The sequence below is a fragment of the Pteropus alecto genome, unplaced genomic scaffold (assembly GCF_000325575.1).
Source record: "Pteropus alecto unplaced genomic scaffold, ASM32557v1 scaffold21, whole genome shotgun sequence".
Taxonomy (NCBI): Eukaryota; Metazoa; Chordata; class Mammalia; order Chiroptera; family Pteropodidae; genus Pteropus; species Pteropus alecto.
In genome coordinates, this window is record NW_006436282.1 from 8,374,100 (window position 1) to 8,393,449 (window position 19,350).

A 19,350-nucleotide genomic window follows, 5' to 3' on the forward strand; every position below is an offset into this window, starting at 1 on the left:
TAAATTCTCCTTTCTCTAACAAAGTAGTCTGAGCATCCAAGTTCCTCCGTGGGGTGCCGATTCCTGCAACACTATTGTTTTTAAGTTTTCCAGGGCGTGGGTGGCCACTTTTTACCTTTAAGTCTGGAGAGACCAAGATAACTCAAAGCGGAGAGCACAAGACAGCAGCTGTGCTTCCGGGTTTTAGGACGGCAGCAGAAGGACGCATGCGTCGTGCAGTCTCCCAGGCCTCACATCTATGGGAGCGCTCTGCGCATGCGCAGGCGCAGGTTAAACCGGGGCTAGGCATCAGCTGATACTGTTGTTGCGCTGCCCTTCCCCCCGACTCCGGGGCCACCCTGCTGTAGGCCTGTCGCTCCAGCAGTGGCACCCCGGTCTGTGGACTCCGTGACCCTGTCCTCGGGCCTGTCCGCGCTGGAGCAGCTCAGGACTGCGCAGCGCTCTGCGTGCGGGTGAGCGATCTCAGACGCGAGCCCCCAGGTCCCCTTCCGGAGCTGGGCCAGGAGGAGGAGATGGTGGAGGGGAGGCCGCCGGGGAGCTGGTTCTGCCTGGCCGCGGCGGAAGCGCACAGGGCTGTGTTGATGGAGGTGTTATGTCACCTCTTACCAGGACCCGGACTCTTGCCAAAGAGCTCGCAGCTTCCGCTTAAGCCCGTCACACGGGTTTGATTCCAGATTCCAGACCCCCAAACACCTTGTGCGGTCAGGTAGCCCCTGATTTTGCTATTCTTGAGTTTGATTGCACAGTTGCCTAGATTTTACCATTAACCTTTCTAGCGTATGCTGGGTTTGGTTTTGTTTGTTTAGCTTACGAAAGGGACTGTCTTCCTTCGTTATCACAGAAGATGACGACCTATTTAGACGGAGTGCTCTACTTTTATTTATTTATTTTTCTTTACACACAGAGTCTGAGATCGGTCTTGGTTTTCAGTAAATTTAAAGACTGCGATAAAAAAAAACATTTAGCACGGGAAGAGAAGAGGGGCCTAGCATCTCTTTATACACCAACCAGTCTTCAGGAATAAAAGTGGTTAAATTTATCAGTGCTCTGAGGAAAATCCAGTAGAGTAGGGCAGGGATGCCCAGTGCATGACAAAGTCTGGCACTTGTCCATTGCCTTGATGAAACAAACACCTGTCAAAGGCCAGCTATCAAGGCAAATGTTAGATGAGGCCCAGACAGAGCCGCTGGTTTTGCCTTCTGTGCCGTTTCTCCCTAAGGCATTCCACTTTGGGGACAGTGTTGTTAATACACTCCTGAACCACTGTGACTGACAAATATTGGTTTGACAGGGATTTAATGTCACTGAAATAAATCAAAAAAAGATAATGCATTTGTAGAAATTATAAATCACTTATGTTTTTGAATTTATGTGGACAACATGTACATAGATATTTTTAAATAGTGAAAATAAGCATTGTTATTTATCATTCTACAATTTTAAGTTTGTTTACTAGTTGTATAGTTATTTTTTTTCCTGCAAATTACACTGTTTGAATGACCTCAACACATGGATGGAACTCCAGTTTTAAAAAGTAAACTTTTTTTCATACTACAAGATAAGTTGAATTACTTTTAATGTCAGTTTTCTTAATTCAAGTCAACGAGAATTTTTAGAAGAAACATTTATCTTTCTGTATGTAGATCTATAATCTATTTTTAGGAACTGATGAAAGGTATATGATGAAATTTAGAAAGAAGAAATATTTTATTTTTAAATTCTGCTTTATCCCTTTGTTAATTTTCCCTCGATATCAGCAGATTGGAGTATATCACTTAAGTTATTTTCATTCTTATAATGGTATTACCATAACTGCAACATTACTGCGTTACTTACCTTCAGAGGTTATTTTTGTGTATGTACTAGTACTAAGTACGTTTAGATACTTTAAATTTATATTTAATTTTCCCCATGTTATTTTGATAGTGTCATTCTAAAATTTTGCAGTTAAATGTTCCAAATTTCACCACTTTGTATTGATAAATTGTATTCAATATTTTGGAATATTAATTTAATAGTTTTACCTGCCATCTGCTAAATGAAAGAAAAATCTGTAGAATTTGGCTTTTGACTTGTTTTTGTTGCAAGTGTTTAAATGTGTAAAGCAAGAAATGTGAGGATGAGAAAGATTGTGGATTTATTGATCACAAAGGGGCTTAAATTTTAAAAGGATGAAAAATACTATTTTGAACTTGCCCCGTGATACATATCATACCTAGCGGTAATCTGCCCAGAGCAACTTTTACCTTTAGTGCTAATTGGCTTAAAAGTGGAATGTGTTCTTATTTTAGTCTAAAAAACTGAAGCCTAATGTTACTTTTCAAAGAACCCTAAGAAACTGTAGACGTCAGTTAAAGTTTAATGTTGTTTGAAAGTCCATTCTTTCCAGAGGTCTGATATATCATTTCATAATATTTTGTTAGGAAAAACTTTGGACTCTAGTAAAAATGACTCCCTTGTTTCAGACATTACTTTGAATATAATTCTAATCCCCAAAGTAGTTTGAACATTCCTTTGAATTTTTTTCTAAATCAATTAGATTGGTATAAATATCTCATAGTGTCCTTGAGTATACATTTTTTCCTGAAGTTTACTGTAAGGTTTTTCTTTTTCTTTAGACATGGGGAAGTCTTTTTCTCATTTGCCTTTGCATTCAAATAAAGAAGATGCTTATGGTGGAGTTGCATCAACTGAAAATATGAGGAATGGATTGGTTAATAATGAAGTCCATAATGAAGATGGAAGAAATGGAGATGTCTCTCAGTTTCCATATGTGGAATTTACAGGAAGAGATAGTGTCACTTGCCCCACTTGTCAAGGAACAGGAAGAATTCCTAGGGGTATGTGTTCATTACATTGTTTTCCCTTTAAATAGTGATTCCAGGCATTTGCACAAGAGGAACTACATGAAGAGGGATGGTATATGAAGATGAGCCAAATAGGGGGAAAAAAAAATCAGTTGGTAGTACATCACAGGGGAAGTCAGAAGGGAATAATCCCCACGTGCTATTCGTAGGCTACTTTAGTAGCAGTGGCAACAATAAAAACAATAACATTACCTTGTGCTGTTCTCATTTTCTGCTTGGTGGAAGTTGATATGTGACTGGAGAGACCCCAAGGAAAGGATAAAGTGACATTGTAAGATGTACCAGAGTCTCTGATAAATGCCTTGGGTTGGGCAAATTTATATTTGAGTTTGCCTTTGAATGTGACGGTTTTACCTTTACAGACATAGTAACTGAGGATAAAAGGATTATTTTAGTTGAAGGTATTACTATACCAGGCTGGGAGAAGGGAAAAATTATCTGGATATATTTTCAAAGTATGCCCAATGGGTTTTTTTAGCAGCCTGGAAGTATGTTGTGGATAGCATGAAATCAAGGATGACTCCAAAGGTGTTTTTGTCTGAGCAAGTGGAAGAATGGGGTAGCTGTTTATTAGGGCGGAGAAAAGGTTTGCGTGTGTATGTCAGTGGAGAGATCAGGAGCTCTGTTTCAGTTATGTACACTTGGAGATGTATATTTGATACCTAAGTGGATATGTTCAGTTATAAGGGCCTGGAATTCAAGGATGTAAGAGGCTGCAGTCATCCGTATTCAGGTGAGTCGGATGAGAACACCAAGTTCATTGGTGTGAATAGAAAAAAGGGGACCCTAGCACTGAACCCTGTGGTATTTTAAGGTCAGTTATGTGAGAAAGAATTAACAAAGACACTGAAAAAATCAGCTAGAATAAAAGGAAATCTCTGTATCTGTGGTGTCCTGGAAAATAAATGTAGAACGTAAACCAAGGAAAAAAGAGTGATCGACTATGTTAGAAGCTGTGGATAGATCAATTAATGACTGAGAATAAACCATTGAATTTGGTGATGTAGAGGCCACTGGAGATCTTTAAAAGAACAGGTTTGGAATCCTGCATATCATGTATAGAGTGGGATCAAGAGAGCATAGGAGGAATGAAATTATATAGTAGGAAGATAGTTTTTTTTTGAGGAGTTTTGCTATATAGAAAAGGAGAGAAGTGGCATAGCTGGAGGGGGCTATGAGATCAGGAAGGGGATTTTTCAAAGATGGAGTGAATAATACGTGTGAATGCTAATTACTAGGCACAGGTGCAGAGGGCTACACTTGCCTGCACTTTACTCTTAGTGACAAGAGACAACGTAGAGTGTGTGGACCCAGAAGTAGCTTGGTGGGTGGTTGTGGCTGTAGGAGCTTGCAGGAGTTCTGTTTGCCACAGCATGAGCTGAGAGTGATGCTAGGGAAGAAGGTATTAGAGGTTTCAAAATAGTTGAAGTTATGAAATTGTAGTCTTGGAATGTCAAATTGAAAGTGAACTAGGGAAGTATAGCATGATTGTTGGCATCATTAAGGGCCACTTGAGATTAGAGATCTAAAGTGAGACTAGTGACCATAGTTGTATGTTTTCCTCTATCCACATTTAGCTGTGTGAATCCACATTTAGCTGTGTGAATACAGGCATAGTAGTTTAAGGGTTGGTTTTAACCAGGATTGCAGTTTAGCCACATGAATACCACCAAACAAAATGAGATGTGTGTGTTTGTGTGCATATATACATACATAAATAATATACAGATGTATATATGGATGCGTATATATGTGTATGTGTATGTAATATGTATATTTATATGTGAGTGTGGTGGGGTAGTGTATAAAGGAGGGAAGAGTTGTGGAGAAGGCCGGAAGAAATAATAGAAGCATTATGGAGGGCTTTAAAAGAGAATTTGACAATGGTGCTTTAATAGTTAATACGAAGAGCCAAGTTCTGATAAGATTGGAAAATTGACATTTAAAGATCTATTTGCCCATTAAAGTATATGAATATAGCTCAACCCAAGAAATAAATGATGGATTTTGAAGTGATGAGAGAGGTGCAGCCTTAAAGAATCCTGGAGCATGAGACTTGGCGTCAGTTTTGATTTTCCAGGGGGTGGTGTAGGAACCTCTGTAGTTACAAGAGTTTCAAGACACAGTGGAAGCAATATGTTTCTTTTGCTCTCATCCAGATAGCTAAATCAGAATCTTAATGGAAAACTATAGGGTTGAAGGGAGACCTGATAAATTCAGGTCCTTTGAAAGCTGGAACTTTTTAGTTTTGTTTTTTTTTAATTGAAAGAATTATTCTTTCTCATGCTTTATACTATTTCAAATAGCTAGACATCTAGGTATTAAAAAAAAAAAATAAGATCTGCTCTAGAACCCAAATTCTACTTTATAATTTTTGAAGATTTTGAGAGCGGTTTACTAAAGGAACGAGATGAGAACCAGGTGGTATTCTCATCTTTCCAAACAAGACTTTGATGAGGAGCCACTAAATATTTAATTAATTATGTTAATAAAATTTTAAACCTACTTCTTTCACTTTTAGGGCAAGAAAACCAGCTAGTGGCATTGATTCCATATAGTGATCAGAGATTAAGGCCAAGAAGAACGTAAGTGATTATAAGAAAATAGAAGTTTTTTTTGAGAGGTTGCGTTTTTTGCTTTAACAAATTATGTATAATCATTACTTTAGTTAACACTATTAAAAGGAAAAATGCTTTCAGGTTGTTGAATTATGTTCTCATGCTTTGTGTTATCAAAAAATAAAATCCTGGTTGGGGTTGGTCTTGAAAGCTGCATAGTATCTGAATCTTCTCAAATCTATTTATTAAACCTAGAACAGCAGTGGGAAACAGACACAGAGGCAACATGTTTATTTTTTAAAAAATGAGTGTTAAAGTATTCCCACCTGCCCCAGAATAAAAGTTGGTATTCACACCATGACAGCAAGGACCCAAACATGCTTAGCAGCTGTGTGGAGGTTGTAAAAGAAAGCAAAAGAGAGTTCCTAAGAGTCCTAAGACCGTGATACCCATAGCAAATACTTCACCTAAAAAAGAAGAGGATCCCACTCAGAGGACTTCTAGCAAATACCTCTGAAAATAACCTGTTAAAATGGGAGGGAGGACTCTACATACTATTGCTTGGAGAGAATACAAAAAAGGCCACAGAGAACCATGAAGGGTCATGAGAAGATCAGAAGGAACTGGACCATCCTAATCCCTCAAAGACCTTAGAGAAATTAATGAAAATTCTTACAAAAAGATAGGAACATCCTAAGGAAAAACCTGCTGGGGGCAGAATCCAGTTTGCACAGTGCAAAAATATGGATAAAGGAGAGAAAAGGTTCAGAAACTAGAGAAACAGTCTCAGAAGTGGATATACAAAGTGACCATCTTTTTTAGTACCTTGTATAACAACAGTGGATGGTGGGAAACTTGAGGTGAAGTTGATGAGACGTGTAGCTCTGACAATCTTTTTAAGGGCTTCCGAAGGGGTTCTGGTGAGTTCATGGGAATCATGGGTGTTCATGGGAATCATGAAAGCAAAATTCACATGTGAAAATTCTGCTTTAGTGAATTCAGAAGGGAGTCTTGAAATCTATATCTTTTTAAAGTGCCCTGTCTTGATTCTGACATGCAGCCCAATTTGGGAATCACTGCAGTAATGTGTTATCTCTAATAAGTCTGAAATCCCAGTAATAATAATGTAAATACATCTTTAAAGACATTTTAACACTTAATAGACTCAGACCCAACCCTATTTTATGATGTAAAAAGCTTGTAAGATAGATGTTATCCGGCTGGCATTATAGGGGAAACATTCAAGTTGAAAATATCCTCTAAATGTTTCATTATGTAATTTTTGATGTACATATATTTAAATACTCCATTTTCCTTTTCAGAAAACTGTATGTGATGGCTTCTGTGTTTGTCTGTCTGCTGATATCTGGATTGGCTGTATTTTTCCTTTTCCCTCGCTCAATCGATGTGAAATATATTGGCGTAAAATCAGCATACGTCAGTTATGATTTCAAAAAACGTATGATATATTTAAATATCACAGTAAGTAAAAAGTTTTATTAAAAATACTCTACTGCATTCCTTTATGGTATTTAGCAGCACCTTTGTCCCTGTTGAGAGAACGGTAGTGGTGACACTGATTGGTTTGCTTTCTGTATATCTGCTCTGTTAACCTTCTCATTTCTGGTTCTGCTGAAAGCGGCAAATAATAAATACTGGCAATGTGTATACAGAATCATTTAGCATTTGACGATGTCTTTGGGACGGTAAAATGAACTAAACAATTAATTGCTGGCAAAAACATTTATAGTCTGTTTGCTTGCCAACTTTTGACTTAGCATAGCTCCTAGCAAGTCGATTTGATAGATGTTACAAATGTAACGTTTTCATTCCCTTGCATTTTGTAAAATACAGTTTTTGCCATCTTTAATAGATCATTCCTTTATTGTGTTTAAAGATAAAGTGCAAGCGATTGTTTGATTTCTTTTGTAAATTAGTATGTGTAAAATGTCATCTGTGTTTCCCAGGACAGTAGTTTTTAGGACTCTACATCTTCCCCACTCCCCACCAAAACAAAACAAAAAACTCAGAGAAGATCTACCTTTTTTACATGTTAATGTTTGTTTTTAGAAAGAATGATTTGCAAAGCACTGCATTATTAAAGAGGAAGATATGTGTTGATCATGCCATTGACAATCATTTATGGCTTCAGGTCTCAAGGTATATCTGTATGGTAGTAATTTGTTTGGAAGAGTGATATTGGACTTGGTTTTCCTTACAAAAGTGATCGATATGCTAAAAGTTGAGCATTTCTTAAAGTAGAGATGTTTCTGGTGGTGGTTGGGGGAGGGAGTTTTGTGGAGACAGAGAGTGAAAGGGAATGGTATGTTAAAGTGGAATTACTACTTAATTACAGGAAAAAGAGAACTCCCATGGGTCCATTTATCCTCATTCCTGTCAAAAATTGTCAATCTAAGGGCTTTAAAAAAAACTATGTGGAAAAAAAATATATACGTGCATAAAACATAACAATGCTAATTGTAAGTCATTTCATATGACTGGGGAATTATTGTTGGTTGTTTCTCCATTTTAATCCCCATTAAACAAGGAGAATATTTTCCTCTTTCATACAGTGTTTAAAACAATGGCCAGATTTTTTTGCCAACCTCCAGACATTCCCTTTTAAATTCTAGAAAGTATATTTAAATGTCAATATTCTACTTTATTTTAAATAATTATTCAGGAATTCCCACATTTTGGCATACTAGCACCTAACTAAATTGAGAAGAGACTGAACATTAAATATGAGGTAGAATGAACATTAGCTTCAGCTAGATGACCATGAGATAAGAGGCTGAGATTTCTGCAGGTTCTATATCAATATATTAGTACTAACTTTTTGAGTGCCATTTATTCTCTTTCTACTTAGGAAATTATCCTAATTATCATTATAAGATATATGAAAGTACTGTGATGTGTAAAGATTTTAACTACTCTCTTGACCTAAAATATATATTTGCTAACAATGCATATATACATTTGCATACATATATACATTTGCAAGTGTAATCAGATATTTTCAGAAGTGTATGAAGGATACATACATGTGCAAGTGTATACACATGCACATATTAACAGATTTTATTACATTTTCCCATATTATGTTGCTGCATGTAGTCTTTTACATGGCTGTATGACATTTTAGTCAGCCATTCTCTTAAATATTTACTTTTGCTATTAGGTATTCAGAAAACATCTTTGTGCTTAAACTTTGTTTTTATTTCACGTTACTTCTTTAGGATAAATTTCTGAAAGTAAATTTGCTAGTTAAAGATCATAGAGAGTTTTAGGCCTTTGATAATAAATCATTATTTAAAAGCTTCTGATTGTGGTCCCTTGACTTAAAAATTAAATGGCTTCTTAACTGCTCTCAAAAAAAAAAAAAAAAAAAGAATCTAATCTTTGATACTGAACTTTTTGGTCCTATCTTTTTTCTTTCTTAATTTGTGTGTGTGTGTTTTCTTTTTATCTTCCAATATAACTTTTTCTAATTCTCATAAGTATTTTTGTTCTCATCCTGTTTTACACCATTGGTTCCTTTAATGTTCTAGGGAAAACTATACACACTTCAGAAAAAGACACATACAAACATTATTTGCATTTACAAAAGATTCCAGGATTCTCCTGAATCCCATTCCCTAGTCTGTATAAGAAGGTCCATCGACCTCAGATTAACAGTCCCTTTCCTAAAGTGTCTAGAAATGAAAGTGACATGGGTATTAAGAGCTAAGTAGATGAAAACATGTTTATGTATTTAAAGAAAGGTTAATTCTACTATTTTATAGAACTTTAAAAAGTTTTTCTACATTTATAACTGTAATAATTTAAATAAGTGCATAAATGTGATCATATAATTGCTAGCACAATTTTTATTTTTTTAGTAAGACTGTTTTCTATCTTCATATCTTTCTCCATATTCCTATTAACCAATAAACTCAAGTGTTTAGTTTTTCTTAGATCATTAGTTATTTTCAGAAAAACAATACTTTTTACATCTTTTATGCATCTTGGTTTTCTCAGTTGTTAAGACCTTCCTTGTAAAAATCTCTCCTAATTTTCTGGCCAAGAGTTAACTCATTCTTATTAGTGGCTACATAATATTCCATGTAATGATTTAATATTATTCAATCATTCTTTTTATGGATGGGCATTCACTTTTTTTTCCCATTGTAAAGAATGCTGTCATTAACATCCTAATGTTTTTATTTCTGTGGAATAAATGCTCAGAAGTAGGATTGCTAGGTCAAAAAAGATATATAATTTTTTTAATGTTTATTTCTAGATTACTTATCAAAATGGCTGTGATGCTTCACATATTTTCCAGGAATATAAAAATACACCCATATTATAGCCAGGAATAGAATTCGTCACTTTCCACAATTTTACTAGTTTAATGGATATAAAGCAGTATTCCATTTTTACTTAAATCAACTTTTCCCGGTTATAAATGGATTTGAGAATTTTAAACGTTTCTTGGCCATTTATATTTGTACTCTTTTGATTTGTTTACTCATACCTTTTGCTCTTTTCTTTCTATTAAGAATTTGTCTTTCTATTTGTAAGGGCTCTTTGTAATAGATGGTAACCATTACTATATGTCTTACAAATATTTCTTCAAGATTTATTATTTAGTGTCTATTGATTTTGTTTATGGTTTGTTTTGCTCTGAATGTTTTAGGTGTTTTATATATTATCTGTTATTTCTTAACACTTTTTCATATTTCCTTGGCTCTTTTCTAAAGCACACAATTTAAGACAATTGTGAATTAGAATCTCAGAAATTGGCCCCAGCTGTTACCTAAGTATAAACGTGATGTACCTGCATTTCTTTCCAACCAACCAGACTGAATTTACTTCGTTTCTTCTCCTTAGTGACCTGGTGGAAATCTCTATTTGTATAGAAGTTAAAATACCAATTTCTTTTATTTTAAAAAATTTTTAAATCATACTAATAGATGTTTATTGAGACAATAGAAATAGCAATTAAATTTTGCATAAATATTATACATGTATATTTTATAGAAGATTCCCATTCTTTTCATTGTAAATGGGTATACATACATATTCACTTAACCTTTTATACACTTTTTTTTTCTTTTTTCTTTTTCTTTTTTCTTTCGACTTTATTGAAATATAAGAGACAATTAGTTGCTTGTATGTCTATTTTCTTCACCAGGTGAGGGAAGTTTTCCATCTTTATTTCTTCAAATAGCTCTTCAACTTCTTGTTTTCCTTCAGGTACCCCTATGACACAGATATTTTTACATTTAATTTTGTCCCATAGGCTCCTTAAATTATTATTATAGTCTCAGCTTCTTTTTTCTTGCCATTCTAATTGAGTGTCCTTGGCTTCCCCATCCTCTATATCGGTAGTTCGATCCTCTTCTTTACCCACTCTGTTTATTCCCTCTAATATACTCTTCATCTCAAATAATGTGTTCTTTATTTCTGACTGGTTCCCTTTCGTAATTGCCATTTTTATGTTTTTATCTCTTTGTTAAAAAAATTCTTACTGAGTTCATCTACTCCTTCCCCTAAGTTCATTGAGCATCTTTATTACCAGTGTTTTGAACTTTGCATCTGTTAGATCACTGGACTTCATTATTCTTGGATCTCTGTTCTGTTCTCTCACATGGTTTCTGCTTCTTTGCCTTCCTATTTTGGCGGCCTTTCTGTGTCTCTTTCTATGTACTAAGCAAAGCTCCTACATCTCTACGTTAGCACAACTTTGTGTAGTAGGTGTCCAGTGGCACAGTCCTGAGAAGGGTTCAGCTGCAGGCCAAGTTTAGCCCCAGCCTGTGCCCCTCCAGGACCACTTGTTAAGATTCAGCAAACAATCCACAGATGCTATGGTTTTAGTTGCCTCAAGAAACCACACCAGAAACCGAGGCCAGCTGCCACTAGTGTGAGTCTTGGCACTGCTCAGCAAGGAACACCTGACTCGCTGAGGACACACCTGGATGTGGCTTGGTTGGGGCCACGAGTTAGGGGAGGCAGAGTTTCAGGGAATCTCCTGGGTAGATGACCTCTGTTATCCAGTTTGATGATGTCTCAGCTATGGCTGGGCTGCATCCACACACTGGGGTTGGGGAGGGCCCAACAGAGGAACAATGGATACCCCCGGCACTTCTATACAGAGCGTCTCGCCTCGGCCCTCACTCCAACAACTCAATGTCGCTCTGTAAGTCCCTGGTGTACTCCATGCAGCCGACTGGGTGCTGGTGCTCAGAGCAAGCAGGCCTGTCACTGTGAAAGTCCACATGCGGACAAGGCCCCTTTAAGAGGCTTTTGTACCTGCTGCTGCTGCCGTAGCCTCTGTCCAACTCGGTCTCTCAGGACCAGGCAGCCTGCGTCTTCGCCCCCTCCTACCTTCTACCATTGCAGGTTGATTATTTCTCCCCCTAGTTGTAGGGCTTACTTTCCTATAGATCCTAGGCGACTTTCATTGCTGTTTGCTCTGTGTTTCTGTCACAACTTTGATTTGGTTGCAAGAGAGATGAACAAAGCCTTTATCATCTACACCATTATTTTTTCCTGTCTCTCCAATTTATTTTAAACAAAAAAGTTTATTTAAAGTACTGTTTAACATTTTAAGTGGCCAGCTTTGTGTTTATTAGAATAGGAAATAGCTTACTAATACGGTTACTTTGTATTAGAATAGGGAGTAGCTTACTAATATAGTCAGTAGAGACATCTGCATATTAACAAACATTTAGTAAAAATTGAGATGAAATTTAAAATTATTTTTATTCAATTTTTGCTAAGGCCACAAATAACATTTTCTAACATTCGTTTTTCTATAGTCTTACAGCATATATTTTATGAGCCTATTTTTTTAATTGTATGTTTAGTATAACATATGATATGCATAGTACTCATGCATAAAACTAAATAATCAGTTCATTCAATATTCTTTGACATTTTTGTTAATATTTCTCCTATTAAGTGAAGCATGGCCACAACTGGTCATTTTTTTTATTAATTTCGATTACATATTTGTTGTGCTTATTTTCATATGACGCATACATTTTCTCCCTCCTTTCTTTTTCAGAACACACTAAATATAACGAATAATAACTATTATTCTGTTGAAGTTGAAAACATCACTGCACAAGTTCAGTTTGCAAAAACAGTTATTGGAAAGGCACGCTTAAACAACATAACTAATATTGGCCCACTGGATATGAAGCAGGTAGGTTTCAGTCATGAAATACTTTGGAGAAGTTAATGAGTTTAACTTTGTGATCATATTAGCTTGAGGGAGGTGGGATTTTCCTCAAAACTTGACTTTGAAATGTATCCAACGCATGTCTAAAAGAAAGTCTTAGCATCAGACTCATAAAGGGAGATATTTCTGATCTCTGAAATTATGAAATACTTGATATTTTGATCCTATTCTCTATTGGTTTGTTTCATTTTTTGCTTTTCAGATTGATTACACTGTACCTACTATCATAGCAGAGGAAATGAGTTATATGTTGTAAGTTCTGATTTTTTAATGATTTTTTTCATCAAATTATAAAGTATGGAAAATCGAATATATGTATATTTATTCTCCCATAATCTTAGCAGTCAGAAGACCACATTTTGGAATATTCCTTCTGGCCTCTGCTCATTTCTCTTCTCCCTTTACAACATATTTAAACATTTATGTACATGAACCATACACATAAAATTTGTTTTTAATTATTTTACTTTTCAGAGTTAGGATTGTATGTACCATATCACTTTTTGTTAATTATGTTATAGAAACCATATTCTCATATATTCTAGTATTTTTTGATATTTTATTGTAGGAGGACTAACAACATTGATAATGTGTAATACTCCATTGGTTTGAAGTTCTAAATTGGTTCTAAATGATTATTAACTCCTGTGAAATAAAAAGTAATGGTAAATTTTCACTATCTTTTGCTATCAGCCTGATGTAGAACAAACTGGTTAGTAAAACTTCAAAATGTGAACAGGAAGTAGTTGTAATTTATAGTCCATGTTAAAACAACTCTACAACTTCTGTACTAGGAAAGAATATATATTTCTAGAATAAGAAGTATGAAAATATTAATCATTATTTGAGGTATAGAAAATGCTCAACCAATAAATACTTATTATTATATCTTAATAGTCTCTATTAGCTTTACCATAGTAAGAATCATAATTAAATTTTTAAGTTTGTAATCCCATAGGTTGCATTTATTCACATTGTTTTTCTTTAACAGTGATTTCTGTACGCTGATATCCATCAAAGTGCATAACATAGTACTCATGATGCAGTGAGTATGAATTTTTTTTGAAAGAGATATTTCTTTGTTCAAACTTCAGAATTATAATATTGGTTTAGAACATACATACCATCTTTACAAATGCCATCTCAATTGAGTTTTAAGCCTTAGAAGAGTGCTTCGAAGTTCAGTAAGTATCCCACTTTACAAATGAGGAAATGAGAGCTCAGGAAATAATAAAGGATCACGTGGCTGCTAAACAGTGAATCTGGACCTTGTAAGAACTCAAGAAAATGGCAAGGGTTGGGATTGAGAGGAGGGCTGAGCTTCAGCCTCCAGTTCCTTCCTGTCTGTGGTAAATGATCATTAGTGAGATCATGTTACTTGTTTGTAAATCAGATGTTATCCTAAGCTGTTAAAACATTGCAGGTTTGGTATTTGGGCTATTAGCTAACATTTGATTAACTCTTTTCCTATGATAAGAGAACTGTATGATTATTCTTAATAGTATAATGAACTTACATATTTTATCCAAAGATAGGTGTTTTTTAAAAAAATTACATTTGTTGTATAAATTATTTGGCTGCGGCTTGCTCAGTCATAATTTTTGTTGTCTGTAGAGGAAATATTACCTAAGAGGCCCTGTCCAAAATATGAAGCTACCATTAATCGAATAATCTCTCTCTGGAGAGAATTTCGATATATAAAAGTATTCTCACTTTAGAAAAGTTTCTTATATGTAACTATTCAATGTTTCTCCCTATTTTATTTTTAGAGTCACTGTAACAACCACATACTTTGGACACTCTGAGCAGATATCCCAGGAGAGGTACCAGTATGTCGATTGTGGAAGGAACACAACTTATCAGTTGGGGCAGTCTGAATATCTAAATGTACTGCAGCCACAACAATAAAAACTGAAAAAAAAACCTTAAATTTACAAATAAATACATGTCACCCTTTGATTAGCAGTATGGATTGAATTTCAAGTTATTGGGTTGTCAGCCATTAAGGTTACTAACCATAATGTGATTTTTAGCTTATAACACCTGGAAGCCACAACTACTAGGCTCAAATACATCTAAGAGTAATTCATTTGATTTATTTTGTAAAATCGTATTTTAAATGAGATGTTTATCTTAAACTTTTATTTTAAGGAAGAAATATGTGTTTGAGAAGGTAGGGTAAAAAGACTTAAACATTATTTCTTTAACAAATTTATTTTTACATGAAAACAATATATTTACAATGCGCTTCGATCAAAATTTTCACTTCTATATCCCAGACCTGCTTATTTCAAAGTAAAAATTTTCACTTGTCAGCTGAAATTTCTGATTAGAACTAATATTTATGTATTTTTGTGCTTAGTCAGAATGTAAATTTCACAGTGGATTTTTTGAAATTTATCCTTTATTTGGATAAAAGCAAGTGATATATTTATAAAATTACTATTGGGATAAAAATGGTAATTTCCATTTTTTTTAACTATTAATATGTTTGATTATGTTTGTAGTTCTTTTTACATATGTTTAACACAGGCTCTAAATTAAATATAGTATGGTCTGAACTGACCCTAAAAATATTTCATAAATTTAACAAGTATACGGCAAGTTTTTCATAGCTAAATCTAATTCTTCTAGAAGGAAATTATTGCCTTCTGTTTCATTACATTAAATGAAATGTGTTTAAGAGAAATGTTTTAGCATATTTTGTATACTAAAAACCAAAAAGGATTCGTATTGGGCCAATGGCCGAGAGGTAATAGTACTACCATGTAGACTGTTAAAGTTCAAATTGTCCCACTTCCCCCAGAATTTTAGAAACTAGAAGTCTGGGAGATACTGTATCAGCTGCAGTTGGGTGATATTCTAAGTACTGTGTAAGTACTATTCATCTTTTAATTATTGTGTGAGATGGAACATATGCCAACTTGCAAAATGTGCATAATTTCATTATGTAATGGTTTGTTTTATGCATAAAATCAAGCAAGCCATGTCTTGTATGTTTTGTCTTATATTTCCTTGTAGAACTAAAGTAAGATTTTGGAAAATGATTTGAAATGCTTGCTGACTTCACCTTGCTCAGAATTTTGAGTGATGGCATCACTGGGTAGATTCTAACCTATGATCTTAATTGTGAAACAGAGAATAATGTAAAATATGAGACTATGTGGGCACTTATTCTTTGTTTATGTAATGTATTAGCCTCCATCATAACACACTTAGTAAATATCCAAGTTGAGCAGTTCTGTAATTATAACTATTGTTATGTTATTATTCATGTAACAAAACGTGATAGTAAAATGAATAGAAGTGCCCCAAAATGCTATTTTTTAATCCACTTGTAACTGTTAACTCTTGTAATTGTGTATGACAAAATAAAATTTGTAAAAATTTTAGCATGAAAAATAAAAATCGTATCAGTCAAGTATCTTGGTTATGCTTTTCAAATTCTCTTGACATAAACAAATCTGTATAGATACTGAAAGTCCTTTAGCTTAAAGCTCCTAAGTCCTTACAGTCTTTACCTCAACTCCACTTTAGCATCATCTTTGATTTTTTTCTTTCATCCACTTAGTTTCTAATCCATTGTTGAATTCTATCTTTTCAACTTCTGTAATATGTCTGAAATCTGTCTCATACTTGAAATCTCTGTTGCTATTATTCCAATTTTTTTTTTTTTAAACTGAAAAAAGCCCAAGTCTTTACTGTGGTGTTAAGAACCTTATTTTCTGGCCACAATCTAAATTCACAATATTATTTCCTGTCATTGCCCCTCACCCATAGCCCAGCCAGATCAAGATGTTTGCCATTCCTTGGAAACAATTCATTCCTTTATTCATACTTTGCCCATTTTCGTTCTTTTTTCCTAGAAAATTATTTAATATTTTTTTCAATGCCCAGCTCATGTCCCATTTACTCAAACGTTTGGAGACTTTTCCCTGAATGTGTAGTTGTAAAAGAATTGCCCAATCACAAAGATTTTGTTTTTGAGCTCAAAATTTTGTTTTGAACTGAATTTAAAACTTGATTTAAACTTTTGTTTTAATCAATATTTATTCATTTTGCCAGCTTAGAATTAGTGTTTTAATTACGGTTTAAAAATCTTGTATCAAGTAGCATGATCTGAAGTTAGATAAAATGTGACAAAAAATATCTCTGTAGAGTAATAGAAATGTAGGAGTACCAGGTTTGCTCTACCTAGCCAAGTTCTCAAAGGAGAAAGAAAAATCATTAGCAAATTCATGAGGGTTTTCTGGTAGATTTTGATTCCTTTGATAAGTGCTTTTTCAGTATTTTTATAAAATTGTGAAACCTCGTTTTTAGATATCTTTTCACAGAACCTCAATATGTGACAAAACATCATTGCTTTAATTTAATTGTGAGCAGAAGACCTGCCATCCCAGACTACTCATCTTCCCCACTGGCCTAGAGTGTGGCATACAGCCACTTCTTCAGTGGTAACTAAACTGTTTTGGTTTTTGACTGAAACATGTTTCATACCTGAGCAAGCAAGCTTAAATATATATTTTAAGTTTATATTTTATAAATAACTTTAGAAATGACAAGGGGGAAAACAAATATAATTCCTAATCTAGTGATTTTTACATGTGTTTAAAATAATTAGTTTTCAAAAGGATCTTAAAAAGATTTGAGACTTTAGTCAGTGTGTTTCATCTTAAAGCAATTTTATAATAACGATTCCAATGTTTATTTTCATTACATGAATTTCATATTCATGAATAGAATATACTGATAATAGCATTTAAAAAAATTATTCAAAAGAAATTACAACTACAAAGAACTCTAATCCCAAATCTGCTTTAGATATTTAATTCTTAAATTTTAAAGAATTCACTTCCCAAACGAACAAAACTGATTTTTCTGCCCTGTTGATAATTTGTGAACAATTATTTCTACTGTGAATAAATACAAATGGAGACATCAGTGGTATCTTTAAAACTTCGAAGTTAAGAATAAGGTTTAAGTCAGATTTTTTCATAGGGAATGTTTACCCAAATGTAAACTTTGTATCTAAAATTATTTAATTTGAGTAAAAAGTCTTTTATCCCAAAAGTTATTTGCATATAAATTGTACTTTTTAAAGTTACACCTTTATTTATATACTGCTTTTAATTGTATCCTTGCCAGATAACTTATGTTTTTTAAATTAAGCCATATAGAATTTCCTAACATTACATTATTTGGATATTCAAGTTATTTGTCACAATTAAAAGCATAACCTTCAATGTCTTTTTCTTACTAAAATACTAGCTGGTTTTAAAAAAAAAGGATAGAAATGCTTTCAACAACCTGAACCACAGAATTTCCATTCTTTTTGTGCTTTTTTTCCCCATAATGTCTTATCATAATGAAAATACTACACATATTTTCTTATTTATTTGTTTATTGTCTGTATACCTATACTATAATGTAGTAAACATGAGAACAGATTCTTGTCTAACTGCTGCAGCACTCAATTATCACTCGAATATTCATCAGTGAAAGAAAACCTTCAAATAACATTCTTCAACTTTTATAGAATCTAAAATAAAAAATTTTAATATATTCAAGGTCTTCCATATGTCAATATGAAAACATTGTTTAGCATTTTTTCACAATAAAGTTTTTAAGGTATGCATGGTACATTTTTTTAGACATAATGCATTTGCACACTTAATAGACCACAGTATTGTATAAACATAACTTTAATATACATTGGGAAACCCCAAAATTCATGCAACTCACTTTTTTGTGATACTTTATTGCATTGGTCTGGGACTCGCAATATTCCCAAGGTATGCCCGTATATACAAGACACTGTATTTGGTACTATAAGGGATACAAAGAGGAAAGTAATACAGTCCTGACATCAAAAAAAGACAGTTTAGTGACTATAAATAAAGTGATCCCTCCACCTTGATTTCTTGGATACTTTACCCTCCTTTATTCTTCAGTGTACCTCTCAGTTCTATGGCAGAGAACAGAGATGGGGTACAACTATAACGTTTGTGTTGGAGAGATAGGAGAATGGGATATGGGGTCATCTCAAGCTGTAAGCATGCTCAGTTGGTCCTAACTGGCTGAACAAATATTTTCTATGAATGAAATGGAAGGGAAATGTTGAGAAGCCCTATACTTTAAGGAGGTGGTAAACAATTGCTCACTAATAATCCTAATAACTGACAGGAAGTATGTGGCATATTTCACAAACTTTGATTAGAATGGACTGTAGTATTAACATTTTCCCTTAAATCAACTCTGAGCTTTAACTTAGTTCTGCTTTTATAATTATATGACTTATTGAAGGCAAAGAAACATATATGTCATGTTCCACATAACAACATTTCAGTCAACAAGTGACCACATGTAGGCGGGTGGTATACCATACAGCCTAGGTGTATAGTAGTCTATACTATCTAAGTTCGTGTAAGTGCACTGTGTGATGTTCACACGATGATGAAATTGCCTAATGATGCATTTCCCAAAATGTGTTCCTGTCATTAAATAGCAGTGGCAGTATATGTATTCTTAATTTTGAGGAATACTAAGATAAAAACTGACTTCTGAGTCCAACTTCTGAGTCTTATATACCAATTCTAGGTATTTACACATATTAATTTATAAGGAGGTCAAAATGACTTTATATAGAATGAGTCACTTAAAACATTCATTTCAAAACAACATGATTTTAAGTGCTGGT

At 34.1% G+C, this 19,350-nt stretch overlaps 1 protein-coding gene across 2 annotated transcripts; it reads left to right on the top strand.

Annotated features, from left to right (window-relative positions):
- Positions 1–303: 303 nt before the first annotated feature.
- Positions 304–16,077, top strand: TMEM106B (transmembrane protein 106B). 2 transcript variants are annotated; one of them, XM_006911950.3, is made up of 8 exons: positions 304–452; positions 2,619–2,840; positions 5,389–5,452; positions 6,748–6,907; positions 12,477–12,617; positions 12,856–12,905; positions 13,645–13,698; positions 14,423–16,077. In XM_006911950.3, the coding sequence occupies exons 2-8, from the start codon at positions 2,621–2,623 to the stop codon at positions 14,559–14,561; spliced, it is 828 nt and encodes a 275-aa protein (XP_006912012.1). In that variant the 5' UTR covers positions 304–452; positions 2,619–2,620; the 3' UTR covers positions 14,562–16,077. The 2 variants fall into 2 exon arrangements, with proteins under 2 accessions (XP_006912012.1, XP_006912013.1); XM_006911951.3 differs by lacking the exon at positions 304–452 and adding an exon at positions 536–706.
- The last annotated feature ends 3,273 nt before the right edge of the window (positions 16,078–19,350 follow it).